The 20,681-nt window shown below is 40.2% G+C and overlaps 3 protein-coding genes across 4 annotated transcripts in view; all 3 read right to left on the bottom strand.

Moving 5' to 3' along the window:
• Window positions 1–3,628, bottom strand: part of dyrk1b (dual-specificity tyrosine-(Y)-phosphorylation regulated kinase 1B) — a 58,721-nt gene extending 55,093 nt beyond the window's left edge. For both annotated transcript variants that reach the window (XM_068332692.1, XM_068332691.1), the window contains exon 1: window positions 2,919–3,628. The gene's annotated coding sequence lies outside the window, so the exon portion shown is untranslated. The remainder of the gene's footprint in view (window positions 1–2,918) is intronic.
• A 2,795-nt stretch (window positions 3,629–6,423) lies between these two features.
• On the bottom strand, window positions 6,424–13,738 carry fbl (fibrillarin). Its single transcript, XM_068333105.1, has 9 exons — window positions 13,630–13,738; window positions 12,149–12,307; window positions 11,613–11,750; window positions 10,160–10,254; window positions 9,836–10,006; window positions 9,525–9,657; window positions 8,789–8,901; window positions 7,912–8,057; window positions 6,424–6,758 (listed from the first exon to the last, which is right to left on the bottom strand). Exons 1-9 carry the CDS (start codon window positions 13,637–13,639, stop codon window positions 6,734–6,736), a joined length of 990 nt encoding a protein of 329 aa, XP_068189206.1. The 5' UTR covers window positions 13,640–13,738; the 3' UTR covers window positions 6,424–6,733.
• Window positions 13,739–19,662: 5,924 nt separating this feature from the next.
• lrrc3b (leucine rich repeat containing 3B) lies at window positions 19,663–20,445 on the bottom strand. Its single transcript, XM_068333724.1, has one exon. It carries the CDS (start codon window positions 20,443–20,445, stop codon window positions 19,663–19,665), a length of 783 nt encoding a protein of 260 aa, XP_068189825.1.
• Between the last annotated feature and the right edge of the window lie 236 nt (window positions 20,446–20,681).

Here is a 20,681-nt window from a genome sequence, read left to right as displayed (position 1 = left end):
GAACTGTCTCGGCAAGTAAGAAGGTCTCACTGAAATGGCCAAAAGTTCAATGTGTTTGGTAGGTAAGCCACTGATGATGTTCTACACCATCAGCTACATCTCTGTAAAACCTGCAACACTGGTTGCTTGACACACACTGTGGCTCATGGCAAAGGTTGCAAAGTCTTCCATTTTCTTAAATGAGGGAACTTCCCCATTATAACTGAGCTCTCTCTCATTCACACGTGTACACACACCACACACACACACACACACACACACACACACACACACACACACACACACACAGGTATGAGTAGAACCCAACAGACTGGAGCACTTCCACTGGAATATCCATCCAGGTCCATCAGCGCCTGGCTCTGTTCTTCAGCCTTAAGCAGTCATTAGAATCACATACTACATAAACCAGTCCATTTTTCTGCTACCTCAAACTGCTCAACAAGTTTTATAATTAGGCTGTCCTGACAACACTTTATTAACAAAAATAATTGAAATAAATGTAAATGTCACAAAATCACACTACACACAGCTGCTTACAACAGGCTGCATTTCCACTGGCGCCATCTTGAGAGGAGAGGGTCCAGAGGATTTGATGCATTAGACATGTCCAAGATAATTTTGGGTACTGTCATACTGACAGAGTGTGAATGAAAATCATTAATAGTCCAATGATATTAATGATTGTGGGAAATTTAAGTCATGGCACACACAATTTCAAAAGTAGTCTGTCACTGCTGAATGAGTACAAGAGAAACACTGGATACATCCAGAAGTCCTGAAATCGCAATCTTAGCCAAGGCAAAACCTACATCACGTGGTCAGGATAATAGTGAAACGAGGGTAAATAATAAATGTATAGCAGCCTCCCAATTTATGTAAAACATGTATTGATAAACAAAATTATACAAATCTGACAATTCTAACTGTGCATACTTCATTTTGAAACGTGTGAGCTACTGTATATTTTTACGGAGTTATACATTAATTTATCAACATTATGTGGTCTGCAGTACGTCTTTTGGTTTTTTCCACTATTAATAGCAAGCCAAAATTGACTAAAGTCTATCAATGGACATTAACTACAGATTGAGAAGACACTGAAAATCTGGCATTAAGAATACATACTCCTGGATGTGCCTCGCCTTGGACCCAAATAACAAGATGTCTACTGACACCGTCATCCACTTTTGAGTTTATAACACTAATTCATGCATTCTGTTAATTCAAGTCCAGTGACATCACATTTTTATATGATGCTATAGTATTAGAAGTTGGGATGCCATTAAATATTTTAACACCTCAACACTGTATACGTTGCTGAAGACTCTTAATGTGAAAAACATGTTATTACATCTTAAATTTATATAATGAGATCTCAGGGTGATTACTGTGGGTTTTCTATTGTCTGCATTTTCTATCCTGAAATCTCTACTGACAGCTGTTGATGGCAGATGTGGTGGTGGTGGTGACAGTTGTGGCAGTCCAAAAATGATGTCTTTACTGATCTCTGGCACGTTTCCTACTTTCAAATACAAGTAGGTCACACAGGTTTTGTGAAGAACAAGGTGGTGATTTTTCAAGCAATCAGAACAATCTGATGGATCTGTTGTCTTTGATGACGTATCTGAGACTGAAGGAAACTCAGCAAAAAAGAAAAAAGCAACATTCAACAACCATTCATGCGGTATAGTCCCAAGCATTTGCACAAATTAATTTTTCTTCATGCCTAAATCATGACACGACACATATACCTTAATGACACTGCTACCACCTGGATTAACCTTGCTGATCAAAGACAACATTCACTTCCGACACAATCTGGGAAATTTGAGAAAAAACAAGCAAACTATAATCCCTGTAATTCCATTATGGCCTTCGAAGGGGACGACTGATTCAACAAACATGCACACATGTCAAGATGGTTGGTTCGCTGGTAATTTGAGGGTCAAGACAAATAAAAATAAAAAACCCCACATTTTTGAATAAGCAATCATTTCAGATGGCAAAATCATTGACAGAAAAGGGTGTGTTCAGTTCTGATTCCATGTTGAGTGTGTGCACAGGCTGGAATCTGGTTCCTGATCTTCATCTCCAACCGGCTGCCCGGGTCCCACCGCACACAGCAGGGTATGGGCTGGGGCTGCTGCGGTAGCTAAGCTAACGGCTAGCCGGGTGAAATACTGCAGATTCGGACAAAGTGGAGGTTTGCTGACTGATTAGCTGCGTTGATACCCAATGCCAACGTTCTGACAAAACACGGCGAGGTTTCATCGCCTACCGCATGTCAGAGGACACGTTAAGATCATGCAGCAACACACCCATTCATTTCCCATCACTCCCTTCGGTCGGGTCCGCCGGCATCCTCGTCCCTACTTTCGGATGACTGCAGGCAGATCGCAGCGCCCTGGTAGGGAAACCTGCCCAGATACACGCATACTGATGGAAAACATGCATCGTCTCGAGTGTGATGGTTAACATTTTGGTTAAAATCACCACATGGTTGTCTAGAAATGGTTCTTATCCTGCAGTCCACAGGAATATCACCGTGGAGATAAAGGACTTGGGAGATCACAGCTGAAACGGGGTAACCAGTCCACCGTCACGGCGCACGTCTCAGCCATTACCGAACAGCATCGTTTGAGTTTAAATAAAGTCAATTTGTCCATTATTGCCCAACGCCAACGTTAACACACCTGTTTCAAGGCAGTCGCTCCTTTTTCTCTTCCCATCGTAACCGGGCAGACGGATGGGGATACGAGGCCGATTGATGGAGGGAACAACATGTGATCGGCTAACATAATTATTACCACAAATCTGACATCAAGCTTTTAACACTGTCAAACTAGAGAAAACAGTCAACTACCGCTGGAGTGAAATCCATGTATTATAAGACGTGGTGGCAGCCGGCTGTTTCTTACCTCAGGCGGTGTATCGAACCAAGTTCCGCGTAGCAGCCATGTTCGGAAACCTCTATCTCCCTCCGTCCGCAGGAACAGTGCCCCCTCCCCCGGGTCAATCGTCCCCTTTCCACAGCACAGATCCAATTAATATATTCTAAAGTCGAGTTTGATGGAATCCAGGGGTTTTTAGTTCCCAGCACACAGGCGTTCGTCTCCGGAACGGAGCTATCTGCTTGCTGGTGGGGGACTGACAGCCGGGAAAGCGCAGCTAGCCGCGCAGAAATGGAGATGGACAGCCCGCCGCTTCGGCCACGGCCAGCGCCAACTTTTATTTCACCAATAAGAGAACGAACTTTTACTTATTAAAGCATTAAATGTATACGAGAGACAACATGTAGCTGTTGTTTCAGTAAACTCGTCTGCGTGACCAATTAATTATAAGAGAACATTAGTTAGATGCTAGTAGCATCGTGCTAACAGCTGTCCGTCTCGTCAAACGCCGCCGTTGGGGTTTGGAGGACAGTCCGAACACCGCAGACTGCTGGGCGGCCAGCGGACAGCCGGTGAGTCGCTGGGCGAGGAAGGCAGACTGTTTGAAAAACTAGATGCAGTTTTGCAGGTAGAGCCCCAGCTAGCCATCCCCTCCGCGGTGTTAACATCGGTCAAAGGAAAGGGGCTGCATTGAGAGCGCACTCCCGACACCAGCGGAGTAGGGCCCGGCGCGCTCCGGAGACATTTCCCACAAAATGGCTGCCAAAACAAATCCGTCGCATTTGTTGGACAGTCAGTCAATTTAAATATATAGAACTGTATATATACTGTTAGGCATATATATAGACACACACGCTTTTGTGTATATATCCGTACATTTACATACATATAAGCATATGGGCACACGTATGTATTTTATATCTACATGTAAATATATATATGTAAATATACATATACACAACATATACGTGTATATATACATATATTGTGTATAATGTATATAAATACATATATGTATACAGTATATGTATTCATATACACATACATATATACACGCATATACAATTGAAAAAATAAGCGATAATACAATTTTTAAGGCATGAAATATTTCATTTTCTGTGTTGACCACCATGTGTAAGACAGATGATAAAGATGATCTAATTACGCTTCAGGACCACAAATAAAGGCCAATTACGCCAACTTTGCAAAGGATTTAGCCTATTGGAAACGGTCTGTAAAACATTAACACCCCACACATTCAGATTTCACGTTGTGTCAAAATAACTCCGCAAATATTAGATTCCAGTTTGCGCTGCTGTCAAACGTTATGTGGCCTTTTCAGCCTACCTGTTGGCATCATCTGCAGCATTTTGTTCATCTTTTATCCATATCTCTGAACTTCTGAGCAGTGAACATACTGTACAATGTATTACTGTGCATGGAGACGTTCACCAACACCAATACTGCTGATGATTCAGGTCAGGTTGAAAGGTAGTGCCAGCAATGTATACTACAGATTCCATCCATTTTCCTGACCATTTTATCCGCTGTCGTGGGGCCATAGATTCCCCTTAAGAAAACTCAACCTGCCTGTTATATATATATTTTTAATTATTGATGGTTTTCACCTCCTCTAGGAGACAATCAATGGGTCTTCTGGAGATAATTGGTGCTCAGATTGAAGTAGGAACCAATGTCGGCCAAAGCTTGGATTAGCCTCTACCAGGGATAAAATTCAGCAGAGGTAGAGATGTAAAAACCAGAGAAGGGTTTTTACCCCCAAATGATTGTCAGTAGCTTGTGTGGCCCCCATGTACTTGTACGCATGCCCCTAATGAGACAACGGATGGTGTCCTGGGTATCTCCTCCCAGATCTGGACCAGGGCATCACTGACAGTCTGAGGAGCAACCTGGCAGCGCCGGATGGACCTCAACATAATGTCCCAGAGGTGTTCTATTGGATTTAGGTCAGGTGAACTGGGGTCCAGTCAATGCTATCAATTCCTTCATCCTCCAGGAAATGCCTGTATACTCTAGCCACATGAGGTCAGGCATTGTCATGGACCAGGAGGAACCCACGTCCCACTGCACCAGCGTAGGTTCTGACAGTGGGTCCAAGGTTTTCATCCCGATGCCTAATAGCAGTCAGGGTGCCATTATCTAACCCTGGAGGTCTGTGCGTCCTTCGGGGATATGCCTCCCCAGACCATCACTGATTCACCACCAAACTGGTGATGCTGAATGATGTTGCAGGCAGCGTAATGTTCTCCACAGCATCTCCAGAGCCTTTCACGTCTGTCGCATGTGCTCAGGTTGAACCCGCTCTTGTGGGTGAAGAGCACAGGGTGCCAGTGGCGTAGTTGCCAATTCTGGTGGTCTATGACAAATGCCAATGATGCTCAATGAGCACAGGGCCCACTACAGGACGTCTGGCCCTTAGGCCACGGAGCCTGTTTCTGATTGTTTGGTCAGAAACATTCACACCAGTGGCCTACTGGAGGTCATGTTGTAGGGCTCTGGCAGTGTTCCTCCTTACACAAAGGAGTAGATACTGATCCTGCTGAGGGTTTTAGGACCTTCTACGGCCCTGTCCAGTTCTCCTGGAGTGACTACCCGTCTCCTGGAATCTCCTCCATGCTACTGATACTGCTGGGAGACACAGCAAACCTTCTTGCAACGGCACGTATTGATGTGCCATCCTGGAGGGCTACCTCTGTAGCATCCAGGTACCGCACCATGCTATCAACATGTTGATCCAAGACAAATGAAAAACTACAGCAGTAGAAAGTCAGCAAAAAATCAGCTAAGAGATGGCAGGGGAAAGAAGTATCAGTGGCCTCAACCTGGAAAACCATTCCTGTTTTGGGGGACGTCTCATTGTTGCCCCTCTGATGCACCTGTTGTTGATTTAATTAACAAAGCAGCTGAAACTGATTAACAACCCTCTCTGCTACTTAACCGACCAGATCAATATCCCAGAGGTTTGACTGATAGGTTGCTATACTCGGATTAAAAATTGTTCCTATAATTTTTTTGAGCAGTGTACGGCAAGAGACAACATTACAAGCCAACATTATCACACTTGTCAAGAAATCCTCTCAAATCATGTCATCATCATCTGATTCTGAAGAGGAGTTCCCCATGAATTATCCCCTATAATTACCATCCGATGTTATAACTGCAAACTATACAAGTCCCTATATGATACCAATCAAGGAGTGCTGTTATTGTCCATTCAAGTACCTAAACAAATCTCATTATACCATGTATAGTGACAATAAAGGCTTTCTATTCTATTCTAAACAAATACTGTAGTTATATTTTGGAAATTACTTTGTTGATATACCAAAGCATACTCTGAACAGCACAGTAATATCCCCTAGACATGAAAATGTCAAATACATGTCATACTGGAATGGCATTAGCAATTACAAATCTAGTTTTTCTGCTTCAATTTTTTTTTAGTTTACACGCAAATCAAAAAAGAAGGTTCACAAGTGTTTTAAGAACCAAGAAATTCACATCATGAATGTATGTCAAAACTCCAGCAGTTTATTTACAGCATAAAAGTAACTTTAGCTCTGCTGTGTGCTATACAAGGTTGTTCATGTCAAATATTCAATTAAAAACAAAAACTAAACATTAGACAATGATCTTGATTTTACAATTTAAAAAAAATGTCGCAAACAAGTGAATATAATGATAAGTAATTCTGCTGCATACAATAACAATACAAAAGTTATACTGGTAGTCTCAAATGAAGAACAGCCACAAACGGTACAAAAAGTCTTGTAGTTGGTGGCAGAAAATGGTGATCCGTTTCCCTGACCGTCTTCCCCAGCTCATTTTTTCTGTTTAGGTGGAGGTCTGGGGAGAGAGAGGAGTGCATGTTAACACAACACATGGAAAGAAAGCAGTTCCATATGTATAGATGGGTGCACAAAGTAGAGAAGTGTCACATCTATGGGTCTGCTGTATCCTAACACTCCTGCAGAAGTGTCTTCATTCAATATGGAAGAGAATGTTTTCACTTGTTCAGCCAAGATTTTTGAAAAAAACAAGCGTCATTCTGATTGGGTCACTCTAATGTGTACGATACACACAGCTCATTCTGATGCTGAGTTGTACAGACAGATCTAGTAACATCTCTGTGAATGTTGTTCTGTTTGTGAAAACCAATACCTAGACCTAAATTCATTTATTTTATCCAAAGTTTTAAACTTTCCCAAAAATCTACAACGCAAATTTTAACCCGGTGCGCCTTATGAGTGCACTGAGTTCCAAAATATGTAAAAATATTGTGCAATTTTAGCAAGCGCTTGATTGTCAGATCATTTCCTGCCAACATAGGGACGTAATATGTACACTATGTACGCTGGCAGCGATAACCCAACACGTATCCAGATAGAAAGGAAAAATTATTAACAAATACAGGACTGTGTTCAACCTCGACATGACAAAAAAATGTTGTTTTTTTACTATCATAGCAATCCAGAGCGCCACATCAGCCTCTCTGGCCCACCAGTCCTAGTGAAGGGGCTGTGATTCAAACATTCATCCTCTGAGCTTCGTCATCTTTTCTCACAATTACAACACTCTCTCTCTCTCTCTGAATGACGCGACATTCGCTGTACAAGTGTGAGATGCCCAAACTTGTCCGACTTCCTTTTGCTGTTGTGTCCATCTTTTTGTGTATTTTTTTCATATGATATAAACTGATCACTCATTAAAAAACATCATTGCTGCCACCTACAGGGGACTAGCTCCACTAGATTGTCCCCCAGACCCCCATATCCAGGTTAATCAGAAGCAAAGCCAAGGAAAAACCTCTCTCTCAAGGGTTCTCAGACCAATTAATATAGAAAGAGTTAAGCCATCACCTAAGATTTTAACCCCAGCAAGTTAAAAGGTCATCACTAGGAAGTCTGAAATGTCAATTTGTGATTTACTCCACTCTGCATGAAATCTTCTTGCTAAATCTAAACAGCATTGAGTTCAAGGAAGTGTGAAAGTTGTGTACCTGTAGACGCCCACCACCACAGCATGGTCTCTCTCGTAGGGTTCCAGTGTCAGCTGTTCTTGTGGTTTCATATTCTCAGCACTCATCTTCTTCACTTCTGAGGCAAACACTGCCTCTGGTGCTGCTGTCGAGTCTATGCAGTTTGCCTGAATTGAAGAAAATGTGTCAAAAATGCATCAACGTTGCTGGCCGACCGTATCACTGAGCATCAATGAACAGAAAATAGTGCCAAACATCAGAAGATTTCAAAGAAAGTACGTGAAATTATACCGTAAGCATCAATATACAACATATGGATTTAGTTTCCAATGTGACACTCATCAGTTTGGAACGTTTTAAAAAGACGATTTAATTCCCGTTAAAATGTCAGTTTGTGATGTACAAAATGTGTAAGATCTAACTTTTTCCCACCTTTAATGTGACCTATAATATGTTCATTTGAAATGAAAGTATAAGCATATTAAGAAAAACTTAAAGAATTTTTTTTTAAATGATGTGGTTAGGTTTAGGATTAACCAACCACATTCAAACTCATGTCAAACAAGAACCAATGCAGTTACAGACTGCAACATCCCTGTACTCTTCAAATGTCCGAGCTGTGGGTCAGAGGGAAGCTTTTTCTTGGTTTAAAGTGTTGGTTCACATATTTGACTAAGTCACTGAACTCCTTCTGTTTCAAAATCACAGGATTTAAATTGGGGTACAAAGAATGTCAACAACTGTAGAAAACAGACATCCATTAAAGTAATTGTGTCGTCATTCTAGACGATCCCAATAAGTCTTTTGTCTGAAGACAAGTTTAATCCCAAATAACTACAGGCAATGATTTATATGCACAAGGTTAGAGGAATTCCATGTGTAAAGGCGCTTAAGTTACCTTGATAGAGATGACAAAGTGGCCTCCGTTCTTCAGAAAGTTGTGAGCGTTCAAAGCGACGATCCTCGTCTGGTCAGGTTGGGCAACATCAGCGAAAATGACATCCACCATGCCTGGAGAGGAAAAGACCATTACTGTCTAAATAAACATTTATTAATAGTTTTATGATGTGGGACCTGTCAGACTTCACTGGTCTACATGTCAAACATACATACTCTTTTCGTTTGATTGATTACCTCATTATTTATAATTGATTGTACGTGTGCCCTGGGAAATTATCCAATTTCACTTCATTGGTCTACAAAAAGTTGTTGGGTGTCTCTGCTGTAATCTAGATTCTAGTCTGATGGAATAATGTAATACTCTTCCATGTCACTGGGTGGCAGCAGGTAATTAATTCCCCTCATTTTAAGACAAGAGAATCTCTGATACATTTGACAGGTGGCACCGACAGTCATGGAGAAGTTTTTGAAAACGGAAAAAGGTGAACTTCGAACTGGGCCCTGTTGAAGGGCCAGTTGAAGGCCTGAGTCCCTCTCTCTCTCAGACAACACAATTGCCAGAGGTAGTGATGGCATGTCTGCAGACATTAATGACGTGCAGCTAACAGAATACCCCGCAAAGCACAAACCTGCACCCACTTTTGGTGCCGTAATATTCTGGAGGTGTGAACATCCCTGTTCCTGATGGATGAGTGTCGCTAACATTTGTACAGCTGCTGCTCTGGACCACTCACCAACCAGCATGCGGTATTTGTGTGGGTGCCGAGCATCTTCAATGATTGGAATGATGTTGGTGCGTTTCTTTGCCACGTTGAGGAGGTCACGACCTGATCGATGGGAAAACTCCACAGCGTAAACCAGGCCATCCTGAGACACACAATTCAATTTGATGTTTTTAGTATCACTGACACAAATAGATATTTGGCATCTTTTTTCTCCAATGTGCATCAGCTAGCTACTAGTCCTAAAACTTTAGGTCACATTGGTTGCTATTAATATTGTTAAAAATTATGAGTCTGTGAGAACCAGAGGGAGTCATACTCACCGGTCCGACTATGTCAGAAACATGTGACACTGTGGTGCCGGATGCAGCTCCCAGATACATGACCTTTGCCCCAGGCTTGATGTGAATCTGATCTACTCCTCCCAAAATAGCCGCTGCCAGCTTGGAGCGAAACGGGTTCCAGGCCCTGTACTCGATCTTAGTCTCTCCTTCCTAACAGAAGGAAAGAAAACAGTCAGTTCTAACTGTACTTCTCTCAACAAGAGGAGACTTAACTGCTGCTGACAAACCAGACCTGTACATGCTGATACAATAATCACGCGACAGAGACATTAACTTTTGGTCTAGTGTGTGCACTAGTCTCACCTCCACACTGATCCTCTTCTCTCCATACACAGACTCTCCAACAACCATGTTCTTGGTCACCAGGGCATCTTCCTTCCCTCGAGAAATGAACACCCCTGAAACACAGGTGTTTTTTGGACCTTTTGAAAGGCTGACTGCATCCACAAACGTACACAAATTTCTAGCAGATGTAGCTCAAAATACACAACCGTCAAAATCAGCCACATTGACATTACTGAACCAGTGACAGGTTATAGCAATATTAGCCTCCCTGCCAAACTTAAAGTAGTTGTGTTATTTCTTCCTCATTTACAACCCTTTCCCTTCATGTTTCCAGATGTTTAACTATTTTTTCTTAGTCCCTGTCAATGATTGAAACATGGAGATAAAAAATATGCCTTTTTTTGCCTAAAGAAAAAGATTTTACTCCACATTTATTTGTGGGTGTAGCTCAGACGCATCAGAATCTTGCTGATGTGAGTCGTGTGAACAGTCGGATCAGAAGGGGTGACACATGTTCACATTAGCTTCACATTGTGTCCAAAATAAAGGATTTCAGAAGACATGCGGTTGCAAATATCATATATCCCATTTTTTTGATTTAATCATTCTAGAATCCAAGTTTACATTTAACAAATAATTATGTCATTGGTTCAATCCATACATCCCTTCTCAAAATGTACATTTCCAATCAAAACAAAAAAGTAATATTCATTAGCTAGATCATGATCTCTGGAAAGGCACTGGTTGAATTTTCCAACTTCACTTCAGGCAATGTGCTATCTTGCACAACTTGAAGCTCCAACTAAAACGACATTATTAAAGATTAAAACAACAAAAAACTAAGCTACAGTTATGTGAATGTCTTCAGCTCCTCTGTAACTCAAAAACAAGCGTGTCTGATGGGTTACTCAATTTATAGTGTTTAGTGTGTGTTTGTCAATGATTTTACCTTTTAAGTGAAATACAAAAATCACATTAAAAACACAAAATATCAACTCATTGAAGGAAAAAAATAACATGTACTGTCTGCTCTAATGGTAAATGCAGCTAAATAAAATTAAGAAATAATAATAAATACTTTGTGAAGACCAAATAAGGCCAGACACAGGTGTCAGTACTACAATAGGTAACCTAGCATCCAATCACTCTATCTCATGTCATTACAGAACACATAATAATCAATCCTTTAAAGTTCCCTTTAGGGAAATTACGTTTTTTCCCATTGTAAATATTCACACACGCGCGCATTCTGTAGACCCCCCCACACACACACACAGCCTGTAGGCATGCAGATAATGATAAGTAAAGTGGCAGGCAGCTCTCACGTGGGCTACTTGTAAGGGGACAGTGCCTTGCTCAAGGGCACCTCAGCAATGTGCTCAGAATCCACATGCTCTGGCCCACACGGGTTTTGAACCGGCGACCCTCTGGTTCCCAGCCCAACACTCTACAGACCAACAGAGGTGCTAACCTTCATGTCTGTGCGGCTCAACCAGGACCTTCTTCCCTCCTCCAAAGCCGCCTCTGCCACCACGTCCACCTCGTCCCCTCGGGGTGCCTCTGCCCCCACCCCTTCCACGAAAACCACCCTCTGGGGATCTGAATCCACCTGAAAAAAAGCACATTTCAACAATCATGGATCGACATTCTTGAGAAAACACACTGGGCCACTTTGTGATTACTTCCATTAAAGTGTTTATTTCTCAAACCACATTTCACATATGGATAACGTGATGACCAAAAAATGTGTTTTTAAATAACTTGTCAATGGGCGTCTAATGACTTTCACTCACATTTGAATGGCAACACCCAACCTCAGACTAAAAACCTACAATCCTTGTCACTTATCCATTTTGCAGAAACAGCAGCTTACCGTTCCAGGTGTTGTCCTTTGTAAGTCTTACTGATCACACAGTCCTTACCTGATTATTAAAATAACTGACAAATAGCCCTTTGGTAATATGTAGAACACTGTCTGACACTGTCAACAGTGTCACATGGTCTCACCTCGCCCACCTCCGAATCCTCCTCGACCTCCCCTGTCACCAAATCCTCCTCGACCTCCCCTGTCACCAAATCCTCCTCGACCTCCCCTGTCACCAAATCCTCCTCGACCTCCGCCTCGACCTCCACCGCGACCTCCTCTGTCCCCACGAGGAGTGAATCCTGAAAAACAGTTTGGGCTGAATTCATATGGATTGATTTGCAATTTCTGCATTTGAAGAACATTTCTCAACCTAGAAGTCTCTTCTAGATGTTGCACTCCTCTTTCCTCCTACACTCTAACACACACACTTTTCCTGGAACACATTTTAAATCTTAAGCATCTTATAATCAACATTATTCTGTTTTGGCATTTTTATATTAAGATCCAAAAGAAACTTTGTACTAATTTTAAAAACAAGCAGTTTGTATCCACAATAAGCTAATAAGAATCTCAGCTCCTCTGTATTCATATGGGATATTTCCATATAAGATGAAAATTTCTACATATTAACTGACGGTTACTCAATGACTTTTTATTTGATTACTACTTGACGATGTTAAATAACAAAATAGGGCACACCACATTTGATCACATAATGGACATATACCATCTGACAAGCGGGTCGTGACCCGGTACTGTGCTGCCAGACATTGGATGGATAGTTTGATACTTTATTAATCCCCGAGGAAATTGTGGCTATCCACTGCTCAGATGTAAATGTAGGTAAATTAAATGGTGCCTACATAACACAAGTTCTCCTGCAGCATTAAGTCCAAAGGCAGGAGCCGAACACGGTCACCATCTCAGACGCCTGCAGGATCACGGAGGGCGACCCACGCTCCCCACGCAGCCCAGGCTCTGGGCTCCACCGTAAGGCCCCTTTCTCTCTACTCACGGCTGATTTTTAGAGATTCAAAAAGACACTTAATCTGTCTTAATCTGCATAGTTTGTCATGATTACATGTTCTTGATTGGGGGTTTTTTTTTTCACATGACAAAACTTTGTGTTATGTTTCTCGGGTTTGTGTTCAGGAAGATTTTCCTCTGTAGCACACAAAACCTACTGGTCATGTATGTTAACATTAACCACATAAAACGATCCGTTATGTTCACGTTTACGTGAGTCTGTTTAATATCTTGCCGTTTAATCGGAATAGTTGCTAATTCTGCTGTTCTGATCCGAACGGAAGATCAACACGTGTTTAGCGTGACTCGGTTCACACAGCTGTGTGTTCACACGGACTACTAGTAGATAGCAAGCTAATGATGCTAAACTTAACATGATTTTTTTTTAAAAATCTTTCATCTAAAGTCCACGATATTCTATAGGCATCAGATTTATGTTTAGTGCGATTAAAATTAGCTAAATGTAGTTGTAGATCCATCAAGCGTTAGCATAGTTTAAAACGCACAGAATTAACATACATGCTAATAAAAATACTCAAAGTAATTCTACTTTAAAACATCATCACACACACACACACACGCATTTGTGCCTCACCTGGTCTCATTTTGTCGACAGCTTTCACTCGAAAGTTCACACACTATTCTTCTCCTTCGCCTCCGTATGAGGAACTGGTCCCACACGTGCTGGACACGGAGAATTCTTCCTCTTCTTTTCGGTTTATGCCGGGCGGCAGCTTTGTGGCTCATTACCGCCACCTGCTGGATTGGCGTGTGGACAACAGGCAGAAACCCGTTCCTCTTCCTGTCTGGGTTCTTGTTGGCTGCTGGTCACCGGCTTTTAGAAATATTACCGCCACCTATTGGACTGGAGTTTAGAGCGTTGGTGAAATAGAAAAAAAAAACAACTCAGACCCGCATGTAGTTAATCTCATATACAGTGCGCCCTCGCGCATTCGCGTATCAACGCTCGCGACTTCACCTCATCGCGGATTTTTGGTATGCAGTCAGGAAAAGGTAATACAGATAGAATGTGGTTTATTGTCAGTATGGGGAGGGTCACAAACGTTTAAATTATTGTAAATAATAAGATTAATAGTCCGTCGCTCTATCGTAGAATCCTTAATTGCATGTGGGTCCTGGAACGCAAAAGAATTAATTAAATTAAATTAATTGAATAAGACACAAGAGGACGCTGGACTGATTTTTTATTACTTAAAAGACAAAAACTGAAGAAAGATTTTGTTTCCCCCCCCAAAAAATTACAAAAACTTGCATCTGACAGTGCCAATGAAGATCCGATGGAGTTGACAAATTTGTTTTTGCATTTCAGATTAATGAACAATTGCATGCAGTAAGCATGCATTATCATGTATTTGACAGACATGCCTTCCGATCAGATGCTTTTGGTGCTGTGACATAGAAGGGCACAAGAATAGCTCAGCTTTACAGTAGGGTTCCTAAGAAGGAGGTTTTTTTTCCTCACCTCTCTTCTGATGATTTTGTAATATGGAAGAGCTTTGTAGGAGGTTTGACGAGGTAATGTGAGCACAATTTAATTCAACCAATACATAAATCTTTTACAGTAAGACTTTCTGAACAGTTTTGATCATTGAACTGGGTCGAGATTATTGCCTCGCGGTCACTCTTAAATTACCCTTGAATGGCTTCTATAAACATGAGCCTACCCTTTGTATTAACAAGTTTATATAATATTTATGAAAAAAATGTACATTTCTACACCAACAGACGAAGACAATAAACATGAACCATTGCATTCCTTCTTTATTTCATTTTCTGCTTGACATGCCATAACAACACAACCATGAGAGTCACTGTAAATATTTTTATTCTTAACTGTGTGTGTGTGTGTGTGTTAGACTATTGCAACCTGTCGGTGCATGGAAGTTAAAATGTGCAATAAAATTTAGTTTATTAGCTCTTTACATCAGCAGGACAATTTAATTCATTTCTAACTTGCAAAGTAAATGGACTATTCCATTAAAAGTGAAGATCATAAATCAGTAGAGGCTTATATGCTCAGAACAAAGTCCACAAGTGGAAAAAAGATGTAAATAAAAAAATAAAATGGTGAGAGAAGTATTCAGGCACTTAGAAATACTCTGGTATCCTTGGCTACACTGTGCTTCATTACAATGTTCATGCATGATATACCCTATCCTGTCATGAGGAAGATGAGCTTATCTCTACGAGACAAGGAAGTACGACATTCAAAAACTACTTAAAGGGATTTCAAGTATTTCACACAACATCAACGTTCCTATATACATGTGATACTAATGTTCTCTAATTACATATTGTCATTGCATAACCCCATTTTAATAACCATTATCGTAAAATTCTGACAAACAAGACAAAAACTGAAACAAAGTTTTATAAGAAATCAGTGATACCTGCTATCCAACATGTCACCGATCATTGGCAGTAATGTTTTAGGTAATTATTACAATACGGTGTATTTATGTAATCATATCAATATTCTCTTTCAAGTGGGTTTTACTTAATATGTCTACTTCATTGTTTCAGAGGCTGTCATGACATGGAAGCCATTTGAGGAAATTGTAGTAGTAATTTTCCCATCACCCGCTGCTAGGGACATTACTGCAGACAGTATTATTATTAAAGAACAATGATGCATGCATAGGGACTGGGACTTGAATAGGGGGTGTTTGTGTTCATTTGCCATGAATGAGATAATGATATTGCATGAAAAATCTGTCCTGCCCCTGGAAAGGCCTGATGAGAATGAAAGGGAGTAAAGAAAAATGTGACTATTTCGTGTAAGAATCAAAACACCATCCAGAAGAGTCCCCTGAACACACATTAGTGTGCTTGAATCTGATCAGAACTGATACATTAAGACAATAACTGACCATAAAGTGGGGTGGAGTCACAAACTTTGGCAAAAACGTCCAGTACAAGACACCATAGCTTGTCCATGGATGTTAATCACCACAGACCTGTGAGACTAAATACTGTGCTGTTGCGCAAAATAATCTCGAGGCCTGCTTATACGGTATTTTCCGCACTATACGGTGCATGTAAAAGCCTTTAATTTCCTCAAAAACCAACAGTGCGCCTTATAATCCGGTGCGCCTTATATATGGAAACATTTTTAAAATAGGCCATTTATTGAAGGTGCGCCTTATGGTGCAGAAACTGTACTTGTTTAATTCAGAGCATTCAACCACATTGCTTCTCTCTCCTCATTTGCAGTACAGTTTGCTCAATTGTCAGAGTACTTATTCATTACATTTATACGTACATCATCACTGTGACTTTGCTATACCAACTGGTCGTCTTATTTTGCCGCAGTGTTCGTTCTGGTGGTGACAATGCAATCAAAGAAAAGCAGTTTTCCAAAAGGCTTTCCATTCTCCCTAGAGAGACTCACTGGCCTTTTCTGATGTCAATAATGGAAGCAAGGCTGCAGTGTTAATGTTTTCTGCCACCTTTCTTATCATTTAACATCATCTAAACATGTTAAGTATGGCATGGTTAAGACATGCACATTGCAGTGTCACCTATTATCACTCTGTAAAGATGATGAGCTACATTTGTACAGTATATCACTACAGCAGAGTGAAATGTTGAAGTGGATGTTAACCGAATGGAAGACATGAAAAATGTGTGGTTAGCTCTGATTTGTAGAGATTTGAATATTAAAAGCTTGTAAAGACCTGGTAGTGTCAATCGTCCTGAGGTACAGGATGTATCCAAGAGCCACAGAGGATGCATTTAAGACCAGATCCTTCAAATCATTTTCAGAGGTGGTCTAGGGTCCATGTGATCACACACTATTTTTTTTTAATGCAGTATGGATGTGTCATGGACCAAAATTTATCACTGCCTACACAACTGACATCATCTTATACAACACAGAGCCAAACACAAAGCGTACATAATGAATCACACACCTTTTGGTTTGCTGGAGTGTAAATTACATGTTTGAAGTCTCTTGCTGCAAAGACAAGCATGTGTCTGTTTCAGCTAATTTCACCATATAATTAGTGAGCACAATATCTGCAGAATCACTAAAAAAAAACTGCACAATTTTGAAAGTTGTTGAGAATGTGGTAATTTCTAAAACACAGTTTCTTGTCAATCACCGTAAAAAGACATTTTTTATAACGAGCGACAGTTTGCTGCTGCATCACTGAACCAGCCTGAACCACCTCTGTGTCTTCAGTTTACCTGACAAAATGTAGCATCTATTTGACCATACTGTTACAACTGATTTTCACGTAGAGTAAATTGATGAAAGACAAGATGGTATTGAGGGTAAACATGCCATATTTGACAATAAAAGAAAATAATTCACACTATATCAGTGTCACCTTTGGATAAAGATGCTCAGAAATCCTTAAAAAATAGCTTTTGTGAGTTGGTGATTTAGGAGAAACATTTCAAACTTTGCAAAACAATGTCTTAAACCATTCACTACGTTTTATATATTGTATTTTTGCTATGTAGTAAAAGTCCAGTGAGTTATCTACAACTGTATGAAATAGGAGTATTTAAATCTGACATATGTCATATAATAGTATATTTTATTATTAATATAATGTACGTAATATATTATTATTATTATTATTATTATTATTGTTATTATTATTATTATTATTATTACAGGATTTCCTCACATAATTTCGACATATTTATTTCAATATGCAGAGCTTGCAAAGGTAAATGCGCTTCACTACAAAATAATGAACATAATGACCTTAACACACTTCAGTGTTCTCTTATGATACAGCAGTGCTGTTAACAGAAATAATATACTATATGATGTGCTTTACATGATGTTTTGAATACATAATGTTGCCCTGTTGTGTGAATGCTCAGTTTCTCATTTGATCAAAAGAAAATGTAGCTATATAAATTTGTTTTTAGCCCATTTCATTTTTTAATTGTTGTTCCTACATAGCCAATTAGAAACTAAAACATACGTATCTTTGGTTTTACAACTGTATTTCACATAACTATTTTAACGTAAAGTCATCAATGACCATTTAAAATAGGAAACGTTTTATTTCTGTCTGTGTAAAAAAAAAAAGAAAAAAAAAAAGCACTGCCCATCCACGCATTATCTTGAACAGAAAATAAGTTCAAATTTCTTGTTCAATTTTCCTTGATTCTTTATACTAATTTTTACCAAAAACTAATGAGCTGGAAGGAAATCCTTTATGCTGGAGTTTCCAATTTGTATTAACATTTAAGTGAAAAAACCTTCCGAAGACTAAGCCAAAGTCATCACAGCATCTTTATAATCATTACATGTCTCTAATACATTAATAATTCACAAAGTGGTCATTAATAAATAAGACATTGAGGGTTATTTGCACCCACAGAGTGCATTATTGTTTGTTAACTGTACATGTCAGAGGGAATTATCCTGCGTACACTTTGATCACTTGCTACAATTAATTTTTTTTTTTTCATTTCACACAGAGCATATTTCTAAATGAAATGAACCTATATAGCACCTTTCTAGTGTGACTGACTACTCAAAGCATTTTACAACACAAGCTAACATTCACCCATTCCCAGGATTCATACAGCGCCTTTGTACCAGGTAAAGGGGGTACATACTCATTAGGAGTGGCGACCATTCACACACGTACTCACAGATCAATGGAAAAGCCACTGGAAGCAATTTAAGTTTCAATTAGAGGTCTGTGAGTTATAGACTTATTAATAAATCTTATTTTATAGTCTTTATTGGTCAGATTAGGTGGCTTTTCTATTGTATCTTTAACAACAATCAGAAATTACGGTAAATAGATCCATGGTTTTAAGCTAATTTATCCTTGAATGTAATATTGATGTAGCAAGTAATTGACGAGCTATTTCAAAGTTGATCTAATTTCAATTTAATGAAAATTAATTATTTAATAATTATTTATTTCCAACCTCTTTTCACTTCACTTCTAGAAAAAAGTGAAAAGACTTCACCAACTGCACTACTGCCTGTCATCATGGTGTGACATAGGGCCCTATGACCACTTTTCAAACTTGTCTTAACACTCAAGACAATTTTAAGATAAGCCTACAATATACAGCTCAATTAGCAGGCATAGGAATCAGAAATACTAATATTCCTATGTAAGAATTTTAATGTAGTTGTTTCATTTAACATATGATGCTTAGGGATGATGCAACTGGTTTAGCAAGTGTTTTTAAAAGAGTATTTTTTTATTGAGACCTTTGATATATCAAAATGAGGGCTGTGGTCTTATAAATATATTTATCTAGCAAATATTTTAAATTTCGATTTAAAAATCTAATATCGTGTCAATAGTTCAACCTGAGATTAAACCTTTTTAAAATTCATATGCAATTTATGTAGAAAAACAATGTTGGTGTTAGACTATTAGACTCAATCTAATCGCATCTCTCTTATTTCTTCTAGTCTCAGATCATCTCATCTTGTCTCATCTCATTTATTCCATGTCATCACAGATCGCTAATATAGTCCTGGCACAGACAAAAGAAAAGATTTCAATCTATAAAGTATTGTCAACAAATTCATGTTCACATCACCTAAAAATTCACAAATTTGGGTCTTTTTTTACATTTTGGTGTTAATTCGGTTTGTGTTGGAATACTGTCAGACAACAGTGCTGATATCATCTGCTTCATCAGGTTTCTTGGGCTTGCTGGGGAGAGACTTGAGGTACTCTAAGTGGCGGCGGGCATCCTCCTGGTTCTGACGGACATAATACACCACATATGAAATGACCATTGCAAACCATCCAAACATAGTAACCAACATAGCGTAGTCTGTGGTCCGTTTGGCCAGATTACAGAGGTCTGTGTCCACCGCCAGGAATGGTCTTCCTTCTTGGTCACGAAGCTCTGAGCTCCTGCAGAGGACACGGGCGGCAGCCTCGTGGTTGTGAGCCATTCCACCAATGGCCTGCTGGAGGGCACAGTCACAATGCCACGGGTTATCATCCACAATGACGCGGGCTTTGAGCCGAGCAAAGGCATCCTTGTGTACGCTAGTGATGCGGTTGTGGGAGAGGTCCAAAACCTGTAACGTTGCCTCTATGCCACTGAAGGCACCTTCACCTAAAGTCTCCACTGCATTGTATGAAAGGTTGAGCTCCCGCAAAAGTCTGAGTCCATGGAAGGCTTGATCCGGCACTGCGCCTATTTGGTTGTGCTCCAGCCTTAACAAGACAGTGTTGACCGGGAGACTGGGAGGTATCTCTTTGAGACGGGACTGACTGCAAGTGACATTGAGGCCGTGGAGGTGAGGGTCGCGTTGGCAAATGCAACCCTTTGGACACATGCTGGCCGAGGGGAAACAAAGGGCCATGAGAACAAGGCTCTGTAGGAGCAGGCACATGGGGATGGAACGTGAGAGCCACAAGTCCAGCAGAGTCATGCTGACAGGTCGTCAGCAACATCCCGACTGGGACAACCTCTGGTCCCTTACCCACATTGCATAGTGGCAAAAGGTCTTCACTTTCTGTCCTCCACAGACAGTAGAATGTGAAAAGATGTCACCATGCTGCCTTGAAGTCTGAAACAAGATCAAACAGAAAGACCGCATGAACAGTGACATTCTTCCATTCTAGTTTGTCATTAGCAACATGATGAAAATTTCAACTTTGATAGTCA

Source organism: Antennarius striatus, chromosome 14 (genome assembly GCF_040054535.1).
Source record: "Antennarius striatus isolate MH-2024 chromosome 14, ASM4005453v1, whole genome shotgun sequence".
Lineage (NCBI taxonomy): Eukaryota > Metazoa > Chordata > Actinopteri > Lophiiformes > Antennariidae > Antennarius > Antennarius striatus.
This window is presented reverse-complemented; position numbering and strand designations above follow the sequence as displayed.

Excerpts from the sequence above, each read along its gene's own strand:
- fbl (XM_068333105.1), bottom strand. Across the intron at positions 11,751-12,148 it reads AGGATTCGGAGGTGGGCGAG|GTGGATTCAGATCCCCAGAG; the intron begins GTGAGACCATGT and ends GCTTTTTTTCAG. Across the intron at positions 8,902-9,524 it reads CAAATACCGCATGCTGGTTG|GCATGGTGGATGTCATTTTC; the intron begins GTGAGTGGTCCA and ends TTTCCTCTCCAG.
- lrrc3b (XM_068333724.1), bottom strand. The coding sequence starts at position 20,445 with ATGACTCTGCTGGACTTGTGGCTCTCACGTTCCATCCCCATGTGCCTG.